At 36.6% G+C, this 25666-nt stretch overlaps 1 protein-coding gene across 1 annotated transcript in view; it reads left to right on the plus strand.

The window, feature by feature from the left end:
* BABAM2 (BRISC and BRCA1 A complex member 2) overlaps nt 1-25666 on the plus strand; it is a 342513-nt gene that overhangs the window by 88666 nt on the left and 228181 nt on the right. Inside the window, exons 5-6 of the mRNA XM_016145351.2 lie at nt 9347-9541; nt 20145-20219. Of these exons, the coding sequence (XP_016000837.1) occupies nt 9347-9541; nt 20145-20219 (270 nt within the window). The remainder of the gene's footprint in view (nt 1-9346; nt 9542-20144; nt 20220-25666) is intronic.

The raw sequence follows: 25666 nt of genomic DNA on the forward strand, positions 1-25666 counted from the left end.
ATGCTGACAGTTTTTACTACCTATATGTTGTGTTTTGTGGGCGTCCTTTTCTTTAGCTGATAGTCCTCTTTGCTTTGCTTTTTCTTTCTTTGTAGCTTTTAGAGCTGCATGTTGCCTGTATAACAGCAGGAGCTTGGGGCCGCCTCCTTTTCAGTCAGAGTGTCCTCTAATCATTTGCGCACAAATTCTGTTACTAGAACATTAGTGGCTTTCAGACCACTGGCTAGGAAGGCCTCAGACTAGGATTTTTGCTGAAAAGGTCTGGCAAACACTGCAGGTCTGGAATTAAGTGCAGGGAGCTCAGCTAAGGTGAGGAGAAGCTGTTGTACAGTATAAATCATTGCAGCCCAGGGGTGAAGTCCAGCTAGGGAAATCATCTAGGGTAAGGGTCAGAAACCAGGTGTTTCTCTAGTTAAAAATAACGTGGTTGAAGCTGTTTGTTCTCTGTCTTGTTCCATACTGTTCATTCCTGTGGGTCTCTTTGTGATTATCATAGTTGGAAGAAAATGAGAATTTACCCTAAGGTTTGGTCCTGACTGAGGCAGGAAAAGATTTGTCTTGATATGGGAGAATGGATAGGACTCCTGTGATGTTGTGACTCACCTATGGCTATAAAACATTCAGGGCCAGCAAAGGATCATCACTAACCTCGAACTGTCTTTCCTTGTCATTTAAATAATTTGCCCCAAGCTCAACATCTGTGGTGGGATTCTTAACCTAAGTTTAAAAATCCCCTGAAGACATTTTCTAGTGAAAAGTGAAACTCGAACAAAGTGTTTGCTTTAACTAAATGATTGCAGTTAATTTCTTGTAAAGAAACACAGAAGCACACATTAACTTAAAATAAGCTCACACTGTTGTTTCTTGTAGTACAGCCAGGAAAACCAGTAACAAGCTGTCTCCTTCAAAATCACATCCCTGGGTAATATTCGAGCAACCTGGACAATTTAAATACATCCCTAGGAAAAACAATTTGAATTAAGTTAGAAATCATATTTGCTAATTTCTTTCCTGTCATTGCCATGTTGCCTTTTATTCTCAGAATCTGAGTTGCATTGATTGAGAAGGTGTGTGGCATCAATGACTCATAAACAGCAACAATCATTTTGGAGCCAGAGCTAGTGTTGGGCCACAAAAGAATTATTTTTTGGTGGGGAGGAGGGTAATTGTTACAGTCTTGGTGAATTTGGTGCATGTTTAGCTTAAAGTGTTTGTTTCAACCTTTTAAAAATCACTTTGTTGTATACACAAAATGATTTTGTTAATGTTTACAGTTTATTAATCAAATTTTAGTCTGTACTGGCATTTTATCTAAAATTAAGGTTAATAATAATATTATTTATTCATTCTTTTCTGAGAAATAATACATATAAGATGTGAACATTTTAGCCTCAAATAAATTTGATTTTTATTTAAAAGATAGCAACTTAAAGTTGTTTGGATAAAGAAAACATTGTATAGAAGAAATAGAGTGGATTTAGTTATTATTCAATCCAACACTCTTCAAAGAGTCGAATACTATTACTGAATAATAGCTAAATTCACTCTATTTCTTCTATGTTCATGTTTATATTCAGTGATGTTAGTGTTCCCAGTCTTAATTCTTTTTATACATGTGGAAAAGATACCTTTTCTGTTCTCCAAGTGGTTATATTGTTACGAGAAAACTCATTATGGTGCTCTGGCGGGTACTCTTTCCTTTCTTCTCAGACTTATTCCACTCTAGGAGGTTTCCAAGATAGAAGAGAATCTGCCCTCTACTTTCTTCCTCTTTAATAAACAAGGAAGGCTGGGCAAGGAGAGGTGGTTTGAGATTTCTTCCTTCCTCTGCCTGCTTCCACCCTGTTTCCAACTATCTATTTACCTCTGATTCCAAAGAAAGAAACAGAACTTAGAAATGTGTTCTGTAATCCTCGAGGCCTATTCGAAGTGACATTCAACATGACAATGAGGTTGTGTGCTGGTTACCTTTTAAGAGGAGCTGAAAGGTAATCTTACAGCAACTTCCGGTGAGCAAGAAGGGATATTACAGTTTTCTGAATTTTTAAAAATGGGGCCAAACGTATAATTTTGAGATACTTTTGTGTGTTTTAGATTAAAAGCGTTCTTGCCTGTGGAGGAAATCAAATAAGTAAAGTATACCAATTCCAATGATTCTGACATCCTAGCACAAAATTGGGATGATAGAGAAATTCCAGTGTGATGTACCAGTAAGTCATCTCTAGTAGTTTAAAGATTCCCCAGAATTTCTCTGTTAATTGGAAGTTTTACTTACCTAGCACTTGTGGGCGAGGCTGCCTACTGAGTGGTATTTCAAAAAGTTCAGATGTAAGATTTCCCTATTTTGCTTTTGCTTTTTCTCTATTATGAGTCTATCAGTTCTATCACAAAATCACATGTGAGATTTTTTTTTTTTTTAGCCACTAAGGTATTTGTATATTTTGCCCAAAACATTACCTTTGTCCTTCTCTAAGGATGTGTAATTTCGTGTTCTGTATTGACATAGAATCAGGATTACATTCCCATTAGTAGCCAGAATATTTTATTGATTATGAGCCAGGGAATGGACTGCTGTATTTTATCCTACAAAGCAATAAAAAAAAATTTAGAAAGGTATTAGGTCACAAAAAGTTAAAAAATCCAGAGTAATTGGCTGTTGGGTGAGAGGCAGGTCAGAACCTTGGAGAGCTCTAGAGAGAGCTGGGGCAGAACCACAGCCACTTTCATGGCTGGCCCCAAACAGACTAGATTTTTTGAGAAGATGCCAATTCCATTTTGCTTATTGACAAGATATGTATGATTTAAGGAGACAAATCTTTCTACTCCAAGTATGAGCTATGTATTTGTAGACTAATTTGGTGACTTGGGGCTAATGTCTTAAAAACTAGAGAAAATTTCAGTACATCCTCTTGAAGATCCTCCAGGCCATTTTATGATTCTGGATTCCTGTTAGCAGGGCATCTGATATCAAGGTGAAGACAGTCACAAATATTCACTATTAGATTAGATCCATCCCCCCACCCCAATTTTTTTTTTCTCCAAATGACGTCTTAGGTAAAACTTCAACAAAATTAAAATAAAAACTAAACCAAACCAGACCAAAACCAAAAACGGAATGGCAGAGGTGTTGTAGTTAAAGCAGGGTTTATATGAGGTCTGGAGTGCCTTCTACTCACATTATTTCTGGCTCCAGCAGTAGCCACTGAACACAGGTCACATTTCATGAGAACACATTCAATTTATATGTTAGACATAGTTTCTAAGTAGGTGTGAGGATTTAACTTAGCTGTACATATAGGAATAACTTTACTAGCTTATATTAATCCTAGAAATGGCCTTATGTTGTTTGTCTCCTTAGCTATTCATTTGGCTGTCAGAGATTTGCATCTCTTTGAATTAGCTTCTGTGCTTCCCAGAATCCACTGAATTTTCAGCTTGTAATTAACAACAACTTCAAACATGGCAACAGTCTTAAATCTCAGACTCAATAGGCTCTGCTTCTGAGGATGAAGAGAATTATTAGAATGTTTTAAAATAAAAGCCACTGAGAATTACTAAATGACCCTGTTTAAGTTTTTGCCTTACCGAAGTTTTTCTGTGAGTGCCCTACAAATTGTAGTGAAGCAGAGTACAACTGTAATGTTCTCTTCTTTCATGTACCCCATTTTCTTCTTAATAGTTGAATCTTGCTATCTTTTGTATTCTTCAGATGAAGTGACATTTAAAAAATTCATGCTGTCCATTTTACAGTTCTGTTGGAAATGTAAAATGTCATTGGTCATTTCCTAAGACTTCATTCAGAGGAATGTAACACAAAAGAGTTTTGGTTGAGAAAAGCATAATAAACTCCTACAACTGTGACCATTACATTATAGCATATTGCATTAGCTTTCTGGAAATGTTCTGTGAGGCTTAGAATTTAAGAGACAGTAAGTTCAAGGTTACTTGAAGCATATTTATTTAGGGTTAAATGATGTAAGATTTGTTCTCTAGAAGGCTATGGAATTGGCTTTTTGTTGATTAGAAGACACAGTTGAAATCTGACTTCATAAAATATGTAAACAACTGGAATTTCTTAAACTTTGAAATTTATTTTCAAATACAATATTTGAAAAATGCTATTCTGTATTTAAAATTTATATTTTCTATTACGGAAGTATGTGCATGTGTTATATATGTATGCATATATATGCATACATATAAACATGTACTCAGAAAATTTGGAAAATGCAGAAAATATGAAAGGGAAAAAAACCTCTTCTAAATAGCTGCTAACAATAGACATCAGTTTTTAACATTTCTTCTAGTAATTTCTATGCATAGATGGTTTTGTTGTGGAGGGTTAGGTGAGGATGGAAATAATCAAAGTTATGATCATTATATGTAGTTTTATATCTGTCTTCATTTAATATTTTAACAAAATCATTTTCTGTGCTCTCATATAGTATTTGTAAACATAGTAGTTGCATATTATTCCTTTGAATGAGTATTACAGTTTTTTTTTTTACCTATTATCAAGTATTTAGGTTATTTGCAGTTTCATGATATTATAAACAACTCCATGTATGTATTTTTGTCTATGAAACTTTTTTCCCCTTATTTTTGTTGTTTTCTTTGATAAATTTCCAGAAATAGAATTTCTAGGATTATTGAGAATGAACGTTTTTAAGATTCATGAAACAAATAAAAATAAACTGCTTGTATCAGTTTTCACTCTCATGTGTACAAGTGTCCATTAAACTACATCCTCACCAGCATTAGCTATTTGCTTAAATAAAGAACTTGGCTAACCTAAGATATAAACTTCGTTTCTCATAATTATTGCCCAGTTTTCCTCTCCTATGGGGAATGCCGAGTGAGAGCCTGGCCAAAGCAGTGAGTCCAATGGAAACAAGAAGCAGTTTGTGGGGCTGAGGCCCTGTCTTGGAGTGAATGACAGGTTAATGAGTTCAAACCAAACCCCAATGCAAGAGGGTTAGTAGAATCGCGGGAGTGAGTAGTCATCTTGGCGGGTGGGGAGAGCTGAGAGTATAGGTTGGGAGGAGGACTTAGTTTTGCTCTTTATATTCTTTTATGTTATCGGAAAAAAGTTTCTTTTACCATGTACATATATTACTTTTCAAGGAAACAAGAAAGGTTGGCAGATTTACATACTACACTGTCAGTTACTTTCTACACCTGAGTATCAGCAGTTATTCAGCCTCTCTCGTTAACTAGTCCTTTAAAGGGACTGGCATAACACTCTATGTGAATCGCTTCATAGGTGTTTAGTGAGAATGAATAAAGTTTCTAATGAACTCTTTTGCTTTTGTCTATTTTCTTTTCTTGTGTTTTATCACCGTCTCTTAATGTATTTTTTCATCACTCATTTTTGAAGTCTCTTTTGTATGGCTACTTTTTCTGGCCATCCTCATTTCAGATTTCTTCTTTCATTTATTGAGTGTATAGTAAGAGATTTGTGAATAGAGAAATCCTCATTTTTCATAAAGAGGCCTGTTAATTTCTGCTTTCCACTCCTTTGCCTGAAGAAGCTTTAGGTATTTTTCTCTGTCTCCTACTCAAGAGAGGGGAAAGCACTCATGTCCTGCATTGCTAGACCTGTTTTTAAAATACATTCTAGTCTTAGGCGGTGACCAAAATCTCGTTTCTCTTCTGTTCTCCCTTGCTAGGCCAAGTGGTTCAAACCACAAATTACCTAATAAGTAAACGTGGTCATGTAGCAATAGTAGAGGAATTTTTATCTTATTGAGCATATCTGTACCTCCCTTGATGGAGATGTTTTTCAGTTAAGTCATTTCCTGGGGAAGTGAGCATTTAATGGCCAAAGAGGTTAAATGCATTTCCATATATTGGGATCGTATTTTAATGGAAAGGGACTGATTGGCCTGTCTTTACTATGCATTTAATAATTAGGATGAATCAATTGAAATGAATTCAAATTGGTAAGAGATGTTTGCCAGCTTATATGCTTTTGTAATTTTTGGGGTGTGTGTGTGTGTGTGTGTGTGTGTATGTTGATATAGGCTTGTAACTTGCAAACAGCTGAAGAAAAATGATAGAATTAAAAAACTGCTTTTTTTTTTTTTAATGAAACAACTAAAGGTTTTTTATTTATTTATTTTTCCTGGAATAAGGACTTAAATGGAGTACTTGACCAAGAAATGGAATATTGTGTATTTTTTCCTATTTATGAATGTTTAATTGATTTCTAAAGGAAGTGCATAGCAAACTAAGTAATGATCATTTTAAGTTCTATACCATGTTGTTTTTATCCAGTTGATACTCCGAATGTGGTTTTGAGTAGTTCAAAAGGAATTTTCAGGTACATGAAGTCAGGATGTTTGCCAGTGAGGACAGGACAGGACGGTACTCTTCTTATCAAATCGCTTCATAGCAAGTGGCCCCTTTCAATCACTGTATGATATTGAATCTCTTACTTTTTTTCTCTGTTCATCAAATCTCTATTTGAACATCCCTTAAGATTTATCTTTCCTATAAATAACACTTACTGATTTCCCCATTCTCATTAGTCCCTTTAAAAACACACACTCAGTAGAGGAAAGTAATTACTATACTTTTAAAAGATGCATTTCCTTAACTTTTGTTTGATTTCTTTGATAGAAGACTTTTCTGATTAGATTGGTCATGATAGTAATAAATGCTATTTTTTGATATTATATAAAGGTATCAGAATCTAGAAGACCTTCACAACTCAGTGAATCTATTTTTTAAATTATCAATGTATGATGGTACAAAACCATACATGAGTAAAAGATTCATTTAAAGTACAGGACAGATAAATGGAATTGAATGTAAGAGTATGAAATGTTTATTAATGTGGTTTCAGATTCTGCATTGCAGGTAACCTTTAAGAAACTACCACTTGTTGAGTTTTGGTATATTATCGAAGAAGAATATCCAAAATTATTTGGAAATGCTGTTAAAATACTCCTCTCTTTGCAGAGTACATATTTGAGTGAGGCTGGATTTTCTTCATACTTCAGCCAAAACAACATAACTGTGACATTGAAATGTACAAGCAGATAGGAGAATCCAAGTCTTTTAAAAACTGGACGTTATAGAGATTTGCAAGAATGTAAAACAATGCCAAGCTTCTTACTATTCTTTCAGAAAATATAGTTATTTTATTAAAAATGTTTTTAATAAATGTTTGAAACTCATGCCTTTGGAGTGGTAAGACCCACCACTCTCTCCTTCTTGTTGTTGTCTGTAGAGACATTCATTGAAGCACATAGCTCTTTGTTACTCTCTCTGCATTATTGCTCTCGTCATGATCTAGGTGATTTAATATTCAGATAAATGATCCTTTCAGCATGCCGGCCTCTCAGTTCCTGACTTCCTTTCAGTGATCTCGTTCTCCGCTGTACCTCAGCCAGGCATACTCTTAGCCAGACCTTGTCAATCCCAGTTACCAATCACTTCCGTCACCTCAGCTGTAAACATCCCATTCTCTGACCACGCCTCCTGTCTTTCCAATTCATTCTTTTTAGTATCTCAACTCCCAGCAGCTCCTTCACCTCACCAGAACCATTGGTTCTTACCACCTTTCAACTCTCACTTCTCTTATGAACTTATTTGGCTTTTTTTCCTGGCTTAAAGTGCATGGTCCATAATTAAAAGCATTATTTTGCAAACCCTCTAATATCTTTTGGCCTCTATTTCTATTTACTGTACTTGTCTGGCAAAATTTCCACCTTTGTGAAATCCCAATTCCTCCTTGCACCCAGGCAGTGGAATTTTGCTAATTGGTCTTGCTAAAAAAAAAAAAAAAAAAAAAAAAAAAATCATACTTCTAACCTCGGTGGAGTTTTTAGTGCTATACAGAATTTCTTCTTCTTTTCCTCAGTCCATATATTCTTCTAAATGACTCTTCTAAATAACTATTTCATACGTTCTTCTCAAACCTCCAATGTCTGCTCCTTCATTCTCACTCTCAGCTTATGACCTTTCTTCCTATTTCAAGGAGAAAATATAAGTTCCCTGGAAGGAACCACCTCAAGCTCCTGTCACCACATGGAACAGCCTGCCAGCATTTACACTCGTTTAGTTGGCCTTCCTCCTTTTCCTTTGGATGGGCTCTCCGTGCTCACTTCTAAGGCCAACCTTTTATGAGATCCCATTCCTAGCTACCTAGTCATTATTTTCTCTCCTGGTATTCTGGCCTCCCTACCTCATCATCATGTTTGCACCCTCTCTATCCTGATCTTCCATTAGGCCACAAATATCTGAGCCAAACTTTCCCTTGACCCCACATTTTCCTCTAGTTAGCGGATTGAATTGTAGCTGTCTGCCATTTCTAACTATTTTCTCTTAAACACTGAACAATCAAGCTTTTATTTCTTCAAAATAATACTCGTTGACGACATGATTGACCTGCCTGTTGCTAGACCCAGCAGTCAATTCTCAGGCCTTGTCTTACTTATCAAACACCATTTGACACAGCTGATCACTTCTTTCTTCTTGAAGGACTTAACTTCGCTAGATTTCTGGGATGCATGCTATTTTTTTCTGAGTAACATTTATCATCGTCTGATATATTTGTTTGTTTATTGTTTATTTTGGCCGCCTAAAATATAAGCTCCTTGAGAGCAAGGGCTTGCCTTGTTCTTATCACTGCCAAGAACAATGGCTTATGCGCAATAGGACTTTGGTGAATAGTTGTTGAATGAATGAATGAATGTGAGCTTAACAACTACTGTGTACTTCTGAGATCTTTCCTCATTCTCAGTACCTTTCCTGGTAGTAAGGTCTTAGAGCCATTTTCTTCTTTTTTTGAAGCTTGCATTTCCTAATTGTATTTTCTCTGATCTTTACTACATTCCTATCTTTTTCAGGCTGAACCATCATGATTATGCTTATATTTCTGTGGGGCTCTGGTGTTTACAGAGCATTTATTTATATCTGGTGTTACAGATGCAGATGGTCTGTGGATCTGAGTTGATGACGTTAGCATATAAAGCTGAATTTAGGTGCAGATTGAAAAAAATCAGAATTATAAAAGAATAGGAAACTAATTAAGTCTTCCAGAGCTAAAATTATGGTCTTCTAAGATATTTAGGTTTCTTGTTTTATTACTACCCTGCTTCACTGTTTCTACCTACTTACGATGGAATTCCTCTTGATCGGCTACGAGGATTTTTAGAACGCAGGAGAAATCACCAAGCTCCAAGTCTTTGCACTTCAGCTCTGAGTTGATCAATAATTAAGAATAGTCTGTTCCTCTTAGATTTTCATCTGTCTTTTTCTCTATATTGATTTGCTAGTGTGATGTTGGATTTGTATGAAAATTCATTTTTAACTGGTATTTTATTTATGGCTTCTACAGAACCTCGCCTCCTGGAATCCTTCAAATCCTGAATGTCTCTTACTTGTGGTAAAGGAACTTGTGCAACAGTATCACCAGTTTCAATGCAGCCGCCTCCGTGAGAGCTCTCGTCTCATGTTTGAATACCAGACGTTACTGGAAGAGCCACAGTATGGAGAGAACATGGAAATTTATGCTGGGAAAAAAAACAACTGGGTAAGGTCTTTTGAGAATGAGGACCCCCCCCCCCATTTTATCTGTAATAAAATAAAATAAATTCAGATTTCCATTTATAATAAACCTTAGTCATTTCCTTAAGTAAACATGTTCAGGTTGCCTATATACTTTATTATAATTTAGAGTTCAGAGGGGCCCTAATGTTTATTTGGCTCATTATGTTTCTCAAAGGTATCCGCTGGGAAGTTCATGAAATTTGGAGTCTCACATCTCCAGCCCTAGATATTCAAAAGTCAGGGTGGAGCCTGAGGACCTGCATGTACAATAAGCCTCCTTTGGGTTTCCGATGCAGATGGCTCACAGGCCACATTTGGATACACAAGTTTCCCTTTCTTTTCAGTGTAGAACTTCTTCAGTATTCCAATCAGTTAAGAGAGGTAATTCTGGAGGTAGCTCGCTTATATGAAGCCTTTTATAAAGTCTTTTTATAGTTTCTTTATATTGTATGATCCTTTTAAAATACAAGTCAGATCATATCGCTCCTCAGCCCAGAACTTTAATATACCTCTCTTTTTCTCTCATGGTAAAAGCCAAAGTCCTTCCAGTGGCATAAAATGCTCTACGCCATTGCCATCACCACTGTCTTCCATCCATTGTTACTTCTCTCACTTCATTTCCTACCTTCCCGTCTAAAAATACTCAGCTCCAGCCACAGGCGCCTTTGCCATGCTGCGGACACACCGGGTGTGCTCCTGCCCTGGGCGCTTTGCACATAGCTTTCCTGTTGTCGACACATTTCCCCTAAATCTTGGCATGCCTAAGACCCTTTCTCCTTAAAGTCTTTACTCATATGTCATATTCTCAGCTATGCCTGTGTTAACATCCTCAACTTTTACAGATAACTTCTTTGAGGTATAATTTACATATCATAAATTCACCCGTTTTAAGTGTACAGTGCAACCATTTTTAATACACTTGCCGAGTTGAGCAGCCACCAGCACCACAAGTCCAGTTGCAGAATGATTTCATCGCCCCAGTAAGATTCCTCCTGCCATTTAGTTAATCCTATTCTCACCACCACCTTCAGGCTACCACTAAACTACTTTCTACTGTGTAGATTTTCTTTCCTGAACTTTTCATATAATGGAATCATACAATATGTGGTCTTTTGGCTTCATTTATTTAGCATAGTATGTTTGAGGTTCATCTCTGTTATAGCATATTATCAGTAGTTCATTTCTTTTTTTTGTTGGAATCCTAGGGGGAAAATTTTATGTTGTCTTTACAGTACTTAATTTCTTTTTGTGGCTGAATAATATTCCATTGGCTAGACATACTACATTTTGTTTATCCATTCACCAATTGATTGATATTTGGGTTTCTGCCCTTTTACCATTATGAATAATGCTGCTATAAACATTCATGTGCAAGTCTTTGTAACATTCCTTTTTAAAATTCTGACTCATCCACTCCAAACTTTACCCTACTCTACATTTTTTTTGCATCTCTTTTTAATATACCATATAATTAATGTATTAGTTATATGTTGCTACATATAAAATAATTATTCCAGAACTTAGTGGCTTAAAACAACATTTATTATCATATTTTTTTGGTCAGGAATCTGCGTAGACTCTTCACTTTAGGGCCTGTCACAGGCCATACTTCAGGTATTAGTCAGGACTGCAGTCTTCTCAAATCTCAACTGGAGATGGATCTGTTCTGAGATTATTCATGTGGTTGTTGATACCATTTAATTCCTTATGTGATGTCAAACTGAGGTTCTCAGTGCAGTGCTAACTGTTGGCTAGAGGCTGCCCTCAGTCCCTTGCTTCTTCTCAGGGCCTGTCCACAGGGCCGCTCATAAGATGGCAACTGGCTTCAGTAGAGCAGGCAAGCAGGAGAGAGAGAGAAAGAGAGTGTGTGAGCAAGATGAAAGTCATTCTTTCTAAACGAATCTCAAAAGTGCCATGTCATCACTTTTGCTATATTCTGTTTAAGTTCAGTGTAAACACACAGGAGGAATTACTCAGAATGTGAATACCAGGGATTGTTGGGAGCCACTCAGAAGCAGCCTTCCACACTTACTTATTATGTTTAATGTTTGTCTCTCATCACTGGAATGTGAAATTCCATGAAGGCAGGGATCTTTGTTCTGTTCACCAATATTTTTCATAAATACCTGAAACAGTGCCTGCCACATTGTTTGCATTCCATATACATTTGTTAAATGAATGAATTAATAATAAACTCTAGGCAAGCACAGAATAGGTTTAGGTTCCCTTCTCTTTGTTAATTCTTTTAGGTTCCTCTTAATCTTCCCTCGGTTAAATATGCCTCCCTCCTCTTATTCTTCAGCTTTTTCTTTAAAGGACATAGTTTCCAAGATCTCATACTGATTAATGCCTTTGAATTAATAGAACTAAAATTCATTCTTGTTATAAATTACCTTATTTATTCAGTTCAAGAGTTTTTTTGTAAATTTATTTTAAAAATTTTATTATAAAAATTAAATTTACTATCTTAACTATTTCTACGTATACAGTTTAGTCGTATTAAGTATATTCACATTGTTGTGCGATAGATCTCTAGAACTTTTTCATCTTGCAAAACTGAACTTCTGTACCAATTAAATATTTATATTCCTTTCCTTCATCCCTTCGCAGCTACTTTTCTATTTTATATTTCTATGATTTTGACTCCTTTAGATACCACACGTAAATGGAATCGTGCAGCATTTGTCTTTTTGTGACATTATGCTTGTTAAGCTTATTTCACTTGGCATAACATCTTTGAGGTTCAGCATGTGTCAGGATTTCTTTCTTTTTTAAGGCTGCATAGTATTCCATTATGTGTATATACCCCATTTTGTCTATCTATTCATTGGTCGATAGACATTTGGGTTGCCTCCACCTCCTGGCTGTTGTGAATAATGCTGCACCGTACATGGGTCTGCTGATCTCTTTTAAGATTCTACTTTGATGTCTTTTCAGTATATCCCCAAAAGTGGGATTGCTGAATCATATTGCTAATTCTGTTTTTAAATTTTTGAGGAATCTCCCTAACATTTTCCATGATGGCTCTACCATTTTACTTTTCTACCAGCAGTGCAGAGTTCAAGGTTTCAAACTATTGATTATTTTGAAACTTTAATCTGTTCACATGGACAGTAAGGAAAACTTCCCTGAACTTAATTTACCCTCTAGCCCCAGCGTTTCCCTTATTAGTCAGCTTAGCTGTCCTCTCAAGGATGGGTGTTAGATAAATTTGGCATTGGCTTCATCTTGGTGAATTTGCGTTATCTTTAGTGCTCGTTAGTTTGAATTGGAATTATGTTACCTGAAAATAAGTCCTAACTTGATTACTTCCAAAGCATCCTATAAATATCTCTGTCAAATCATCACATTGTAATATTTTATCTAGTCAAAGTAGACTTTAAGCTCCATGAGGATGGAGACTGTATTGTGATGTTCTTAAGATTGCCATTACCCAGCCTGGTACATGGCACAGTAGGTGCTCAGTAAAAATTCGTTGATACATGAATGAGTGAATACATGAATTATGAGCATCTCATTATATATACTTTAAAATTTTCAAATCTCTCTCTCTCTTTTTTTTTTGAGTAGGTAATATATTCAGATTGTTCAGAAATCAAATGCTGATAAAAGGTATATAGTGAAACATTTTCCTCTGATCATTGTCCTGTGTTCACCCAAATCACGCTGCCTTCTTTTCTTTTCACACCCCATATAAGCACTGATACAGCTTTTTTCTAGTGTAGCTTTTCAGAGTTTCTTTATGCACTGACTGGGGGTTGATACTTAGAAGGGAAAGCGGAGTTTATGGGACAAATTCAAAACATCTAATATGCATGAAAGCGAAGTCCTAGAAGAAGAGGAGAGGATAAAAAGAGAGAGCAGAAAGTTTTGATGAAATACTATCCAGATATTTCCAAATATGGTGAAAGACATAAATTTACAGATTTAAATCTCAACAGACCCCAGCCAAGACAAATGTATGGGAAAAACAAGGCACGTTATAGTCAAAGTACTGAAAACCAAACAAAAAAAATCTTTAGCGGCCACCAATAAAGAAAACTTTATATATAGTGAGCAATTTTTTGAGTCACCACTGACTTTTCATCAAAAACAATGGAGGTGATCACTCAGATGTGGGGTATAAAACAGGAAGCAGCATATTAATGAACAAAACAAACAGACAAATAGAAAACTCATTGACACAGACAACAGTATGGTGGTTACCAGAAGGGAAGGGAGGTGGGGTGAGGTTGAAGAGGGTAAAGGGGGTTAAATATATATATGTGATGGCGGAAGGAGACTAAACTTTGGATGCTGAGTACACGATACAATATAGAGATGATATAATATCGTACATTTGAAACTTATGTAATCTTATTCACCAATGTCACCCCAATGAATTTAATTAAAAATTAATTAATTAAAAAATGGAGGTAAGAAAACAGTGCAGCGATATCTTTAAAGTGCTGTTAGATTCCTGCCAATATGTTTGGCGAAAAACGATATTCAGATTAGTTTTGATTTGTATTTTTTTATGAGGGAAGTTAAGTACATTTGTATTTTTTTTTTCTATGTGTCCTTTGCCTGTTTTTTCTCTTGGATTTTTAATCTCTTTTTCATTAAGGACATTAGCTCTTTGTGATAGAATTGCAAATATATTTTCCTAAGTTTGTCAGTTGTCTTTTGACTTTGCTGTTGGTGGCGTTTTGCCATCCAAAAATTTTATGTTCAGGTGGTCAAATGTATCTGTCTTTTTCTTTATGGCTTCTGAATTTGGAGTCATATTTAGAGCAGTATTCTCTGCTGCTGTGAAAAATTCATCAATATTTTCTTCTTTATGGTTTCAGCTTTTACACTGAAATTCTTAATCCACTTAGACGTTATCCTCATACGTGATGTGAAATATGGATCTTTTCTATATCCCTAGATGGCCACCCAGTTATCTCATACCGTCAATCATACACTCAATGTTTTGGGGTTTATTTCTGGATTTAACTTTCTGTGCCATTGGTCTGTCTGTTGATTTAACACTAGTACCACCTTGCTGTAATTATTGTGTCTTAATATTATGCTTTACTACCTGGTGTAGTTAGCCCTCTCTTATTACTTTTCTTCTTCAGAGTTTTCCTGGCTGATGCTAATTATTTATTTTTTCACGTGGTCTTTTGGCTTGGCTTTTTCAAGAGTCCCTCAAAGAAATGAGCCTCAAACCTAGACAGGTCAGGTCTTCATGAAATAAGCTATCACTCCTCCCTACCCTTTCTCTGATGGTTTTTTTCACAGGTTGTAATTTGTAGGAGTATTATATTTATTAATATCTGACTTACTCACTAGATCGTAATCTTCAGGAGGGCAGGGCTCATGTCTGTTACTCATCATATTTGCAGTGCCTAGTATATGGCCTGACACCTTAGGCACTTAATCCAGAGGAATGAATGAATAAATACATCTGCACCTTAGCTTGAGCTCTGACTCTTTATTACTCTCTCAATTACTGTTGGCAGGTTTCTGGACTGTTCTAAGCCTCAGTTTTCTTGTTTCCAAAATAGGTATCAATGAATTAGTCTACCAAACAGGATTTGGGGGATAATTAAATAGTATATTTTAGAACACCTTTTTGTAAAGGAAGAGATGTTCTAATTAGACTGGCTTTGGCTTTCCTTTTCAAAATGTAGATAGATAATTATGCATTGCCAAGGAACAATCTCCAGACTTAGGATATTTGTTGTCAGAGTCCCTTCGAAGAATCACCCTTACCATGCTGTCACCCAGCTAAAGTTATAGTCACTCTTGAGTATTTCTTAGCTTTTAGCTATCTACGTGGCAAGAGCAGTCAGTTTTAAACAACAGCTTGGTTGTTGACAGGGAATAATCTCTAAGAAAGAAAGTAAAATTTCCCTTTACAGAGCACCCTGGGTTTGGAACCCATTCTGCATAAGATGCCTACCTGTCACTTCGAAAAGGAGGCGAGAACTGTGACACAGCTGTTGTTAGCAGAAGAAAGGCTTAGACCTAGTAAATTGCCCAAACTTAGTCTTGTTAGTTTAAGTTACTTGCCAATGTACTATAACTCAAAAAAAAAAAAAAAAAAAAAAAAAAAAAGGAAGGATGCATGTATTTATCGCTAATGCTGGGGAAATTGCCATTAAGGCAGTTGGCAGAATGGCTGACATTTTAACAGTCATAGGTCAGATAATTTTCTACGTTTATCCAAGAAAAGCTTCGACCAAGGATTGACAAAAAAATCAAATTATTCTGTTCACTTGGCTGCATCTAAATGTCTCATTTTCAGCTTACAGGAAAGATCGCTATGGAAGCAATCTTTGACGTTACAACAGAGTGACCGTAAATTGCTTGAATAACTGTTGGAACTTAAAATATGTAAACACAGGAAAAGTCATTGTTTGAGGTAGAACTCGGAAAAGATTTTTCGCTTATGTTTTGCTCAAATTTTACATTAATATATGTTTCAATTCACCATTTACTCAGTTTCACAGAGGAAGATTAGTTTGCAGGTCACAAGGAAAATGAGAGGCAGGACTGAAAACTGAATTATTGAGTCTTAGTTTCTAATGTTCCAGTGCCATTAGAAACAACTGCTAAGTTTTCTTTAGTTTCTCAATGGCAATATTAAGAATGTATAGTAGGCTTGAAAGTTTGAGATTATAAAGCACTTTTTGTGGTTTCTCTTAGACAAATTCTTTTCACAGTCTTAAGTTTCATTTATTATAAATTTAGTTGTGTAAATCAGTCTGTTGCCAATAAACATAAATTTATACTACTTCTAGGGTCAAGATTTCGAGAAGGGATAAAGTAGGGATCATTTGAGCATTTTTAAAAGAATGTTTGTCTAAAATAGCTGGTAGAATAAAAACGTATTGTACAAACTAAAAAAGGGCAAAAGAGCTAAAGTGCAGTACGTGGACTAAAATAACTAGCAGTTCAAATAAGTCCAAGTGCTAAATATGCAATTATCTTTCTGATTACCTTATATGTACAAGAGTTCTTTTAATTTTTTGAATCTCACATTTTATTCGTTTTGTTGTTTCAAAAAATATATAAGAGCCATTGAGTATAAGAAACTAAAAGTTTAAGATTGCCATTTTAACGTACAGATTGACATTTTAGATTAGTAAGTAGAAATGACTACTTGGTAGATGGTTTGCCTCTAAAAAATGAAAATGAAGAGGAAATGAATTGAGTTTGACTTGTTATCGTCTCCCCAATCAACCTCTTCTAATCCCTTGGTACTTTTAAAAATCCTGTCTCAACATTTCCAGAAATGACTTAACAAGTGTTCCACCTAGAAGTAGTAGCCACTTTAATGTTCTCTACTTTTATGAATGATTGTTGCCCATCCTACAGGGGTTTATAAATTGCTCAGACTATGGAGAAGAGAGTTTTGGGGCAATCTGAAATCGGTATTAGTGTTCGTTTGCTCCAATAACACTAACCTCCTTGCTCTTTCTTGAATATCCAGGCATACTCTTATATCAGTCCCTTTGACACTTGCTGCTCTCTTTGCCTGGGATGTTTTTCCCCCATATTCCACATGTTTTGTTTGGTCACCTCTTTCACATCTCTGCTAAATTGTTACCTTGTCATATTATGCTATAGAGCAGCCAACTTCCTGCCATTTGAGAGTTTCGAGCTAAGGAGGATCATGATCTGACTAATATGTTTAAAGGATCCCTTTGCCTTTAATGGTGATGAAAATAAATCGCCAGGGCTGAAACAGTTAGGGGTGACTGCAGTTATCAAGGGTAGAGATCATAGGGGCTCAGATCAGGTGGTGTCGTTATGGAGGTAGTGAGAAGTGGTTGGACTAAGGGTATAAATTGGAGGTAGAATCGGCAGGATTTGCTGCCATTTTGAATGTGAGATGAGAGAGAAAGATAGGAGTCAAGGATGATTCTGAGGTTTTTGGGCTGAAAGACTGAAAGAATGGACTTGCCATTTACTGAAATGGATAAATATGGAAGGAAGAACAAGTTTGGTTTTAGTCATGGTAGTTGGATAAATGAAACTTGAAATAATAGGAGGTCTGGGATGGGGTTATAATATTTGGGAATCATTAGCATATAAATGGCATATAAAGTTAGGAGCCTAGATGAAATGACCTGGGGAGTGTAGATAAAGGAAAAAAGTCTTGGGGTTAAGCCCTGGTGTACTCCATTTTTCAGAGTTTGGGGAGATCAGAGGGTCCATGAAGTAGAGATGAACCGAGAGAGAGTGAGATCTTGAAAACCAAGTGAATTAATGTTTCAAGAAAGGCGAGATCAGCTGTGTTGAAGTATTGCTGATAGGATCAGTAATAAGCTGAGGACTGAGCAATAACACTGCATTTGGTAATGGCGAGGTCATTGATGAGATGTTTTGGTAGTGTGATAGGGAAGAAAGGCTGCCTGGATAGGATTCAAGAGAATAATAAAAGAGGAAATATAGACTTCAAATATAGACTAATTCTTCATAGGAGATTATTTTGTAAAGTAGAACAGAGAAATAAGATATGACACAAAGAGGGATATGAAGTCAAGAAAGACTTTTTTACATGATGTGTGCATGCTAATGAGATCGAGTGGATAAAGAGGAAAAATTGATTGTATAGGAGGAAAGGAATGGGGACAGTTGTTGGGAATGTGTGTTCTTTGATGAGTGTTCCGTCCTCTGTAGCACTGTACATAGCACTCAAAGAAGACTCTTCTGGTCTTCCCACACCCACCACCAAACTCCCACTGGACTAGGTGTCTGTCTTATAAGCTCCCGTTTAACTCTGTACTTTATATGTTGCCCCCATACTTACTCCTTTTAAACTATGACCTCTCGTATTTAGAAACAGACTCTCTTAGGTCCAAAGAATCACACTTAACCGGGTCCTCTGGAGCTTAACATGACACCAGAACCACAGCTTTTTAGTAATCTTGAATGATAACAGAAGGTAAGAATTGTATTTGGATCTGTCAAAGACCTTCTCCTCCCGCCCACCATGAAGAGCTGTCTGTAGATCCTTAAGTGGTGCTTAACTGTTCTCTCAGGTGTTGGGTTTTGAGTAGCCAGCACAAGTTTGTGTCTCATACGAAGTACAGCTGCTCAGCTCTAAGGATCAGTCTTGTTTCTCACTGTTGGCATTACTGGCAGCACAGTGGCTTCTGCGATTTGATCTGGCTTGCCTCAGCTTTGGTTCTGTTCATTCTGTTCTCTCCTTTCTGCCTTTTCTGTTATAGGGGTAGGCTTGTGGTGGTGAAGAAGTGTTCTGTCTTTTGCCAGAGGTTGGTATAAGTTAAAAGATGTTGAAAGCAGTAAAACAAAACAGCAAACAACTATGCAGATGATAGTTACCGTTATCTCTTGAGCTCAAGGTTTATATTTCTGTTTGCATTTTCAAGGTTTTAGGTCAGAGTTTTAAAATTAGGGCCAGGACCTTGAAGCCAGTTGCTCGGGTGTTTGTGGAAAGGAATGGAGTGTGCTGTGGAATCATCTGTGTGCATACGTGCTCTTGGGTGTTCATCCAACCGTCCATAAAAAATCTCTAAATGCTTACTGTGCTTAAAGATATGTTTTGGGAAATTTGAGGTACTCGTTTTTTTAAGGAGGGGAGGGAATGGAGATGTTGGGAGCTCTGTAGTAGTCACAATATGAAAAGAATAGAGAGCCACTCTTTAGAGTAGTTCTAGGTTATCCTTGGAGTTCTTAGTTCAAACAGCATGTCATTGCGAAACTCAGTATGTCAAAACCCCAAGCTGAGCTGCAGGCTTGTCATGAGAGAGCCTGGGAGACCCAGGGTCCCACCAGCTCAGCACCCATCTTTGCTGCTTTTGCAGTTTCCTTGGGATCCCTAGGTGTCTGCATAGCCCAACTGGAAAACCCCTCCCCTAGATTATGACGAAATTTTTTAAAAATGTGATCCCTTAGCCTTTCTCATCATAAAAATTGAAAACCTTTTTCTTTTACATGAGTTTTCTCTTTTAAAAAATAGAAGGTATTATTTATAGCTTAGTTAAATGTTTTAAATCACCAAACTGCTGTACCTCTTTCTTATGAAGGCTGGTTCATAGAATTACTGAAAAAGATTAGTTGATGGTAATGATGTTATCAGATTATCAGGAGATTAAATCTTCAGGGTACCCAGTGATGTTCTGCTTTATATGGGTAGAAGTTCGACCTTTGTATATACTTCTAGACACACTATGAAGACTGGTGATATATGCCATGAGCCTGTGGGTTAAAAATATTAGTGGTCTGAGTGCTTTAAAAAATACAAATGAGTTGAAGGGGCAGGTATATCTCTATTGTTTGGAATAAAAAAAAAATCATTCAGGTACTCTTTTTATACTTTTTAAAACTAAAAAGATAGTACTACTGTACTATAATTTTATTGCACATTCAAAATGCAAATTTAAAAAATTCTAATTGTGGTTTTTAGTAACTAATAATTTAATGCTTCTTTTTGATCCTCCCCTAGTTTCCAACCTTCTTTATTTCATGTTGCTTTCCCAATATGAAGATGCCTGCATTTTGAACAGGTTGAACTTGTGACCTTAGCTATAATTGTCACTTCACAGTCTATTTTTGATTTTAATCTTATTATACCTTTCTTTCTACAGACTGGTGAATTTTCAGCTCGTTTCCTTTTGAAGTTGCCAGTGGATTTCAGTAATATTCCCACATATCTTCTCAAGGTAAAATATATAATTATCAATATGAGAATATAAATGAGCTTTTTAAGTAATCGTTTAAGTCTGACTATTTGTGTGATTGGTTTGTCGGCTTTTTGCTCAGATGATGAATTTTATTAAAATATTAATTGCATGAAGATCCATTGTGTTCCTTTGTTACCTGAAAGCTAAAGTAGTAGCCCTAACGGTTATTTTGAAATGAATTTTTTAAGAAGATAAAAAAGTAAATTAAACTTTGGAAAAAACTACCTATAGATAATAATCTTATTGGGATGAAAGACTCTCAAAGAAATTATCTAATATGCATTTTGTCTTTAGGTCAGATTGTATGTTAACTATGCTGTGCTAAAGGACATTTTATTTTCTTTATTTATGATAGTAGTTGCTCTCAGGCCCCTTCAAAATTGGGCCATCTTGGAGAGACCCAGAATCAAGTTAGGCCAATGTATACAGCATTCTTTAAACCGTGATACAGGCATGGCATGGCTTGAGGAGCAGCTGTTTTGGGGAGGGGTCTGCAGATACTTTGCAGAGAAGGGGTGGAATGCAAGTGACAAGGGGCTATAGTTAGTGTGAGAGAAACTAAATGGACCAGGGAGCCAATTCTGAACAGGAAGCCTTGAGACGAAGATGAGAATTTCGTCATAGATGAGAATTTTGGTTGTGACTGCTCTCAGCTCCATATTTCAACCTGTGGTTATATAGCTTTAGTCTAATGTAAGAAAAATTTCTGCCTTCCTAACTGATGTTGTTCAAAGAGTTAACAGTGTTTATGACAGTCTAGAGAGAAGACAGAATTCTGTGCAAGTTTTCTTGCATGTTGCAGTCGTCAATAAATAATATTAGATATTCATCTTGGTAATGTTTGGAAGCATGGTCTGGTGGAGTATAAACTGTAGAACATAGGAAAGATTAGGGATTTTTTTTTTTTTATACATTCCACTCCGGGGGCGGGTGTGTGTGTGTGTGTGTGTGTGTGTGTGTGTGTGTGATTATTGTTTTCCCCTAAGTGAAACTTTGGATTTTTGTGTCTCATTAAACTTTCATTTTTAGTTTCTAGTTGACTAGTTTTACATTCTGTATCCAGGGGTTGTGAAGTCCAAGTGAGAATGGAAGCCAGTAATTTATATTAGTTTTTCTTTACTCCTGTTGTGGAAAATATGCATTCTAGCTCTGTAATTACCAAGCATAATTAATTTGGTTTCAGCAGTTACTATGCTCTGTTAGAATAGAAAACAGTTTCCTTGGAAACTCTAAGGTCATACACTCATCAACCTTCATATATTCCAGGTAAAACTCATTTTAAATCACATTCAATACTATGTGAGAGAAAAAATTGACACGAGTACATTATTTATAGAATCACTTTACTCCATACTTTACAGTTACAGTACCTTTGCTATGTTGGGCTTTATCACTCTGATGTTACCCCTGCTCTTATTCTTGAGGGTCAAAGTTAAAAAAAAATGCTTCTTGGATAATAATCTACCTAATTTTTTTTCTCTTCAAAACCAAAATTTTCTGTTTCCTATTCTAAGAGTTCTAACTTTGTATTATTATGTCCTTACTTTCTTTGCCAGTCAAATAGCAGAAAGGTGGAATCTATTTGGCAAAATTGGAAAGCTTCCCACCTCTCCCTGCAGAAAAGCACTATGAAATTATTTTTCTCCTGTGGATGAAATACGTACATTGCAGCATTAATGTCTTTCTGGATCTTTTAGCTCATGCAAAGAGAGTGAAACAACAAAGACAAAAACAATCTCTCGTACAACACAGAACAATAGCATAAAAAACTCCTACCTGCATACCAGAAGTAATCCAGAATAACTGTTGAGGGTTTTAAGACCTAAGTTTCTGAAGTTGTTGAATCATAACCTTGGAACATTTGGCTATACTCTCAAAACAAAGTTTGCATTAGGAACTGCCTTACGTATTATTTACATTTGAATGCTTATGCTTCTAAAATAATCACCAGACTTATGCTTGATAGTCTAAGTTCCAAAATAAACACCTCAAATTCCTAGGGTTAAGGTATACTTCACCAGCATCAATGTAGTTTTACCTCACTGTCTCAAAGAAATGAAAAGTAAAATAGAACTTCTAAATATTGAGATAGCATGAAGTTTGACTGTACAGCCTACTGATTTGCTGCAGTGAAATTTCATTACACTTTGAAGCCATCATTCAGTCATAACGTTTATATGCCCAGTGTACCTGTCTTATCCACTAAGAATTTTTTGATGTTAGAATGAAAAAGCCATTAAATATTCAGTGATCATGATTTTGCTTAATATTATGCTCTAAGCATATATGCCTCTTACCTGGGATAGAGTGAATTTATTGGGAAATTGAGTCTTGACTTCAGTGTCTGAATTTTATTTTTGGCTGAGGTAAGTCAAAGAGTTAAACAAGTCATTTATGTAAAAACTCAGTCAGTAAAAAAATACTTTTGTATTAGTTAGGAGTCTTTATTTTGCATGGTAGAAATCCAGCACAAACTAATATAAGTTAAATGAGAAATGTAGTGCAAGTCCTCTGCTTCTATAGTCCACATAGCAGGAAACAGATCTCATACTGGGTTGTCTATAGACAGGCATAGACCAACTTTCTCATGTCTGCCCCATTTAGACCCACGTACACACCCTTGAACTTTTCAGTTGGTGTACTTTATGGGGTGGGGGGGGGGAATAGTGGTCCCCACAATAAAGGGGGGATTACCGAAATAATAAAAGTGTAAGTATTCACTATAGTTACTAAACTGAAGAAAGATTGTTTTATACTTGTATATTTTCTCTTAAGGAAGAGCTAGTCATTAGAAGATGTTGCTTTTAATTTTCTTTAGGATGTAGTGAAAATTGATATGTACATTCCTGCCTTTCTTCTTGTTTTGAGAATTATTAAGCCTAAGAATATAATGCTAAGAAAGCATTGTCCACCTCCTACTCTCTGCCCCTGAAAACCGTAATCCATAGTGAGATAACTAACGAAAAGTTTTAATTGTCTAGTGAAAATTTTATAATCTGAACAAGAAGTACTCAGAAACTAAGAATACAGTGTTTCAGAAGGGGAGAAGCTCGCTTATAAACATGATATGTATTTGCTTAGCCTCTTAAAATAATGAGCCAGTTTTGTTCAGAATATGGTGAAATTAAAATCCTACAGTTAGGATCCCCTTCAGTAGCATTATACAGAAATATCTAGGAAAATTGCTGAATCTCACTAAACTAGAAGGCTAAATAGTGATATTTTCTGCAGTTAGTGGATATGATAAACATTAGATAAAAAAATGAACGTTAAGTTATTTAGTTTGGTAAGACCATAATTGCTCATATGATGTTCTTAGTCAGTTTGGCCTTCTATAACAAAAACATCATTTACTGGGTGGCTTAAATAACAAATATTTATTTCTCACATTTCTGGAGCTGGGAAGTCCAAGATCAAGTCGCCAGCAGATTTATTGTCTGATGAGGGCCTTCTTGGCTTGGAGATAGCCATCTTATTGCTATATTCTCTCTAATGGCCAAGACGGAGATCTCTCTGGTGTCACTTCTTATAAGGACACTAATGCAGTTCATGAAGGCTGCACTCACATGACCTGATTACCTTTCCTCAGCCCCTCCTCCATATACCATCACACTGGGGCTTAAGCCTCAGCATATGAATTTGGAATGGGGAGACCCTAACATTAAGCCCATAGCCAAAGTCTAAATAGTTGCTAGGGTGTTTCTAAACTAGATACTACTGAGCTATAGCCCAGCCTAGAAGCAGGACCACACCAATTTACTATGACCGAAGTATTTGGATTATTTAATAATACAAATAAGAACACTGGATTGCTCACTGTAATTTAGTCCCACTACAGTATCTGAATTGTGACACTATATGGAAATAAACTAAAATAGGCCATCTGTGTCAGGAGATGAGCATCTCCTTTTTCTCATCCTCTTTGGAAGCCACTGTGGCTACACTGATCAGTGAGGGCACACTCAGTGCAAGGTAGTAGAACACGGATCACCGTGTCAAACAGAGACAGAAAGCAGGAATTAAGGCCAGGTTATCAAGACAGGTCTAGGGCCTAGGACAGGCAGGTATCTTAGGGAGGTACCCATATTGGAATTGTTAGGTAGCTAGTCAGACATGCATGACAGGGGAACAAAGGAATGGAGGCCCAGGCTAGACACTGCCCCCAAAAAACCCCATTGGTAGTTAAAGCATCCCTCCTACATCCCAGGAGACAAAGGATGGGAGAGCCATAACCTACAGCTGGTTTAATCTGGCTACAGATGCTTGCACAGAAGGTACTACTCTAACCTGCCCACAACCTCAGCTTGATTATACCATCATTATAATACCATGTTTATGCCTAGAAATTCGTAAATCTAATTATAACAGATTGAATTCTGGATAAGCACATGTGCACTAGGCAGAGTTATATAGCAGCCAGGTGTCAATCGAAATGACCTCACGTACCAATCACCTAGGAATGCCTTTGTAACCACCCACCAGGGCCCTAATGTGATACAAACCTCCACCTTCTACATGGTTATAGCCCTCTCGTCCCCTGCTGTAACCCGCTCCCTATGGGGTTAGCCTCTTTTCCATGTAGTTAGCCAGTTTAGGCATGACCCATTTTATACCTCAAAATGTATCTTTCATAAACCTTACTTCTCATAATTGTCACTGATTGGAAATTCATTTCTTTGTCAGTGATAAGAACCTAGACTTGCATGTTCCCCAAACTCCTGATCGCCATAAGGGTAATAGAATCATGTGGTCTAAGAAGGTTATTAACGTGGAGGAAAGCATCCAAGGGTCCTTTTGTGCTGAGATTATTCTGTGTAGGAGCAGCTGCTTCCTCAGCCGGATGGACATTGACTAGCATATACACCTGCTTCGTCAATCTGCTTTCTAATCAAACCTAGGTTAGCAAATGCAGATGCTCACAGGGCCAGGCAGGCACTGAAAGAGTGAATCTGGCTTGATAATACAGTAGGACATGGTGAGAATTGTAGTGAACTAGCAAGTGTGCACTTCATCTAAGGCAGCAGCTGCTACTGAACCACAGAGTCGTTGCCACGTGAGTATATGGGCCTAATGTTGCCAGATATGCAGATGTTATTAAAAGGAGCCCAGAATCTCAGGTTTTTTTTATGTGAAAAATATCTGCTCATTAACTGATGGCAATAGATAAATACTTTTTAAGAACGCTGCAGGCAAAACAAAGTACTTCTGTGTGTTGGCCATGCACTCTGATAGGTGGACTGCAGAAGGGTATTCTGAAGAGCATCTCAGGTAGATAAGGTACAGCTCCCCATAACACAGGGTGGTCCAGTGATTGTTGGAATATGACAGTGATATATGACTGACACCCATTTCACTTGCAGATGTAGAGACGGTGATCCTGAACTATGAACCTTTCTGGATTAGTCAGGGTTCCCCAGGGAAACAGA

This window comes from Rousettus aegyptiacus, unplaced genomic scaffold, assembly GCF_014176215.1.
Source record: "Rousettus aegyptiacus isolate mRouAeg1 unplaced genomic scaffold, mRouAeg1.p scaffold_m13_p_7, whole genome shotgun sequence".
Taxonomy (NCBI): Eukaryota; Metazoa; Chordata; class Mammalia; order Chiroptera; family Pteropodidae; genus Rousettus; species Rousettus aegyptiacus.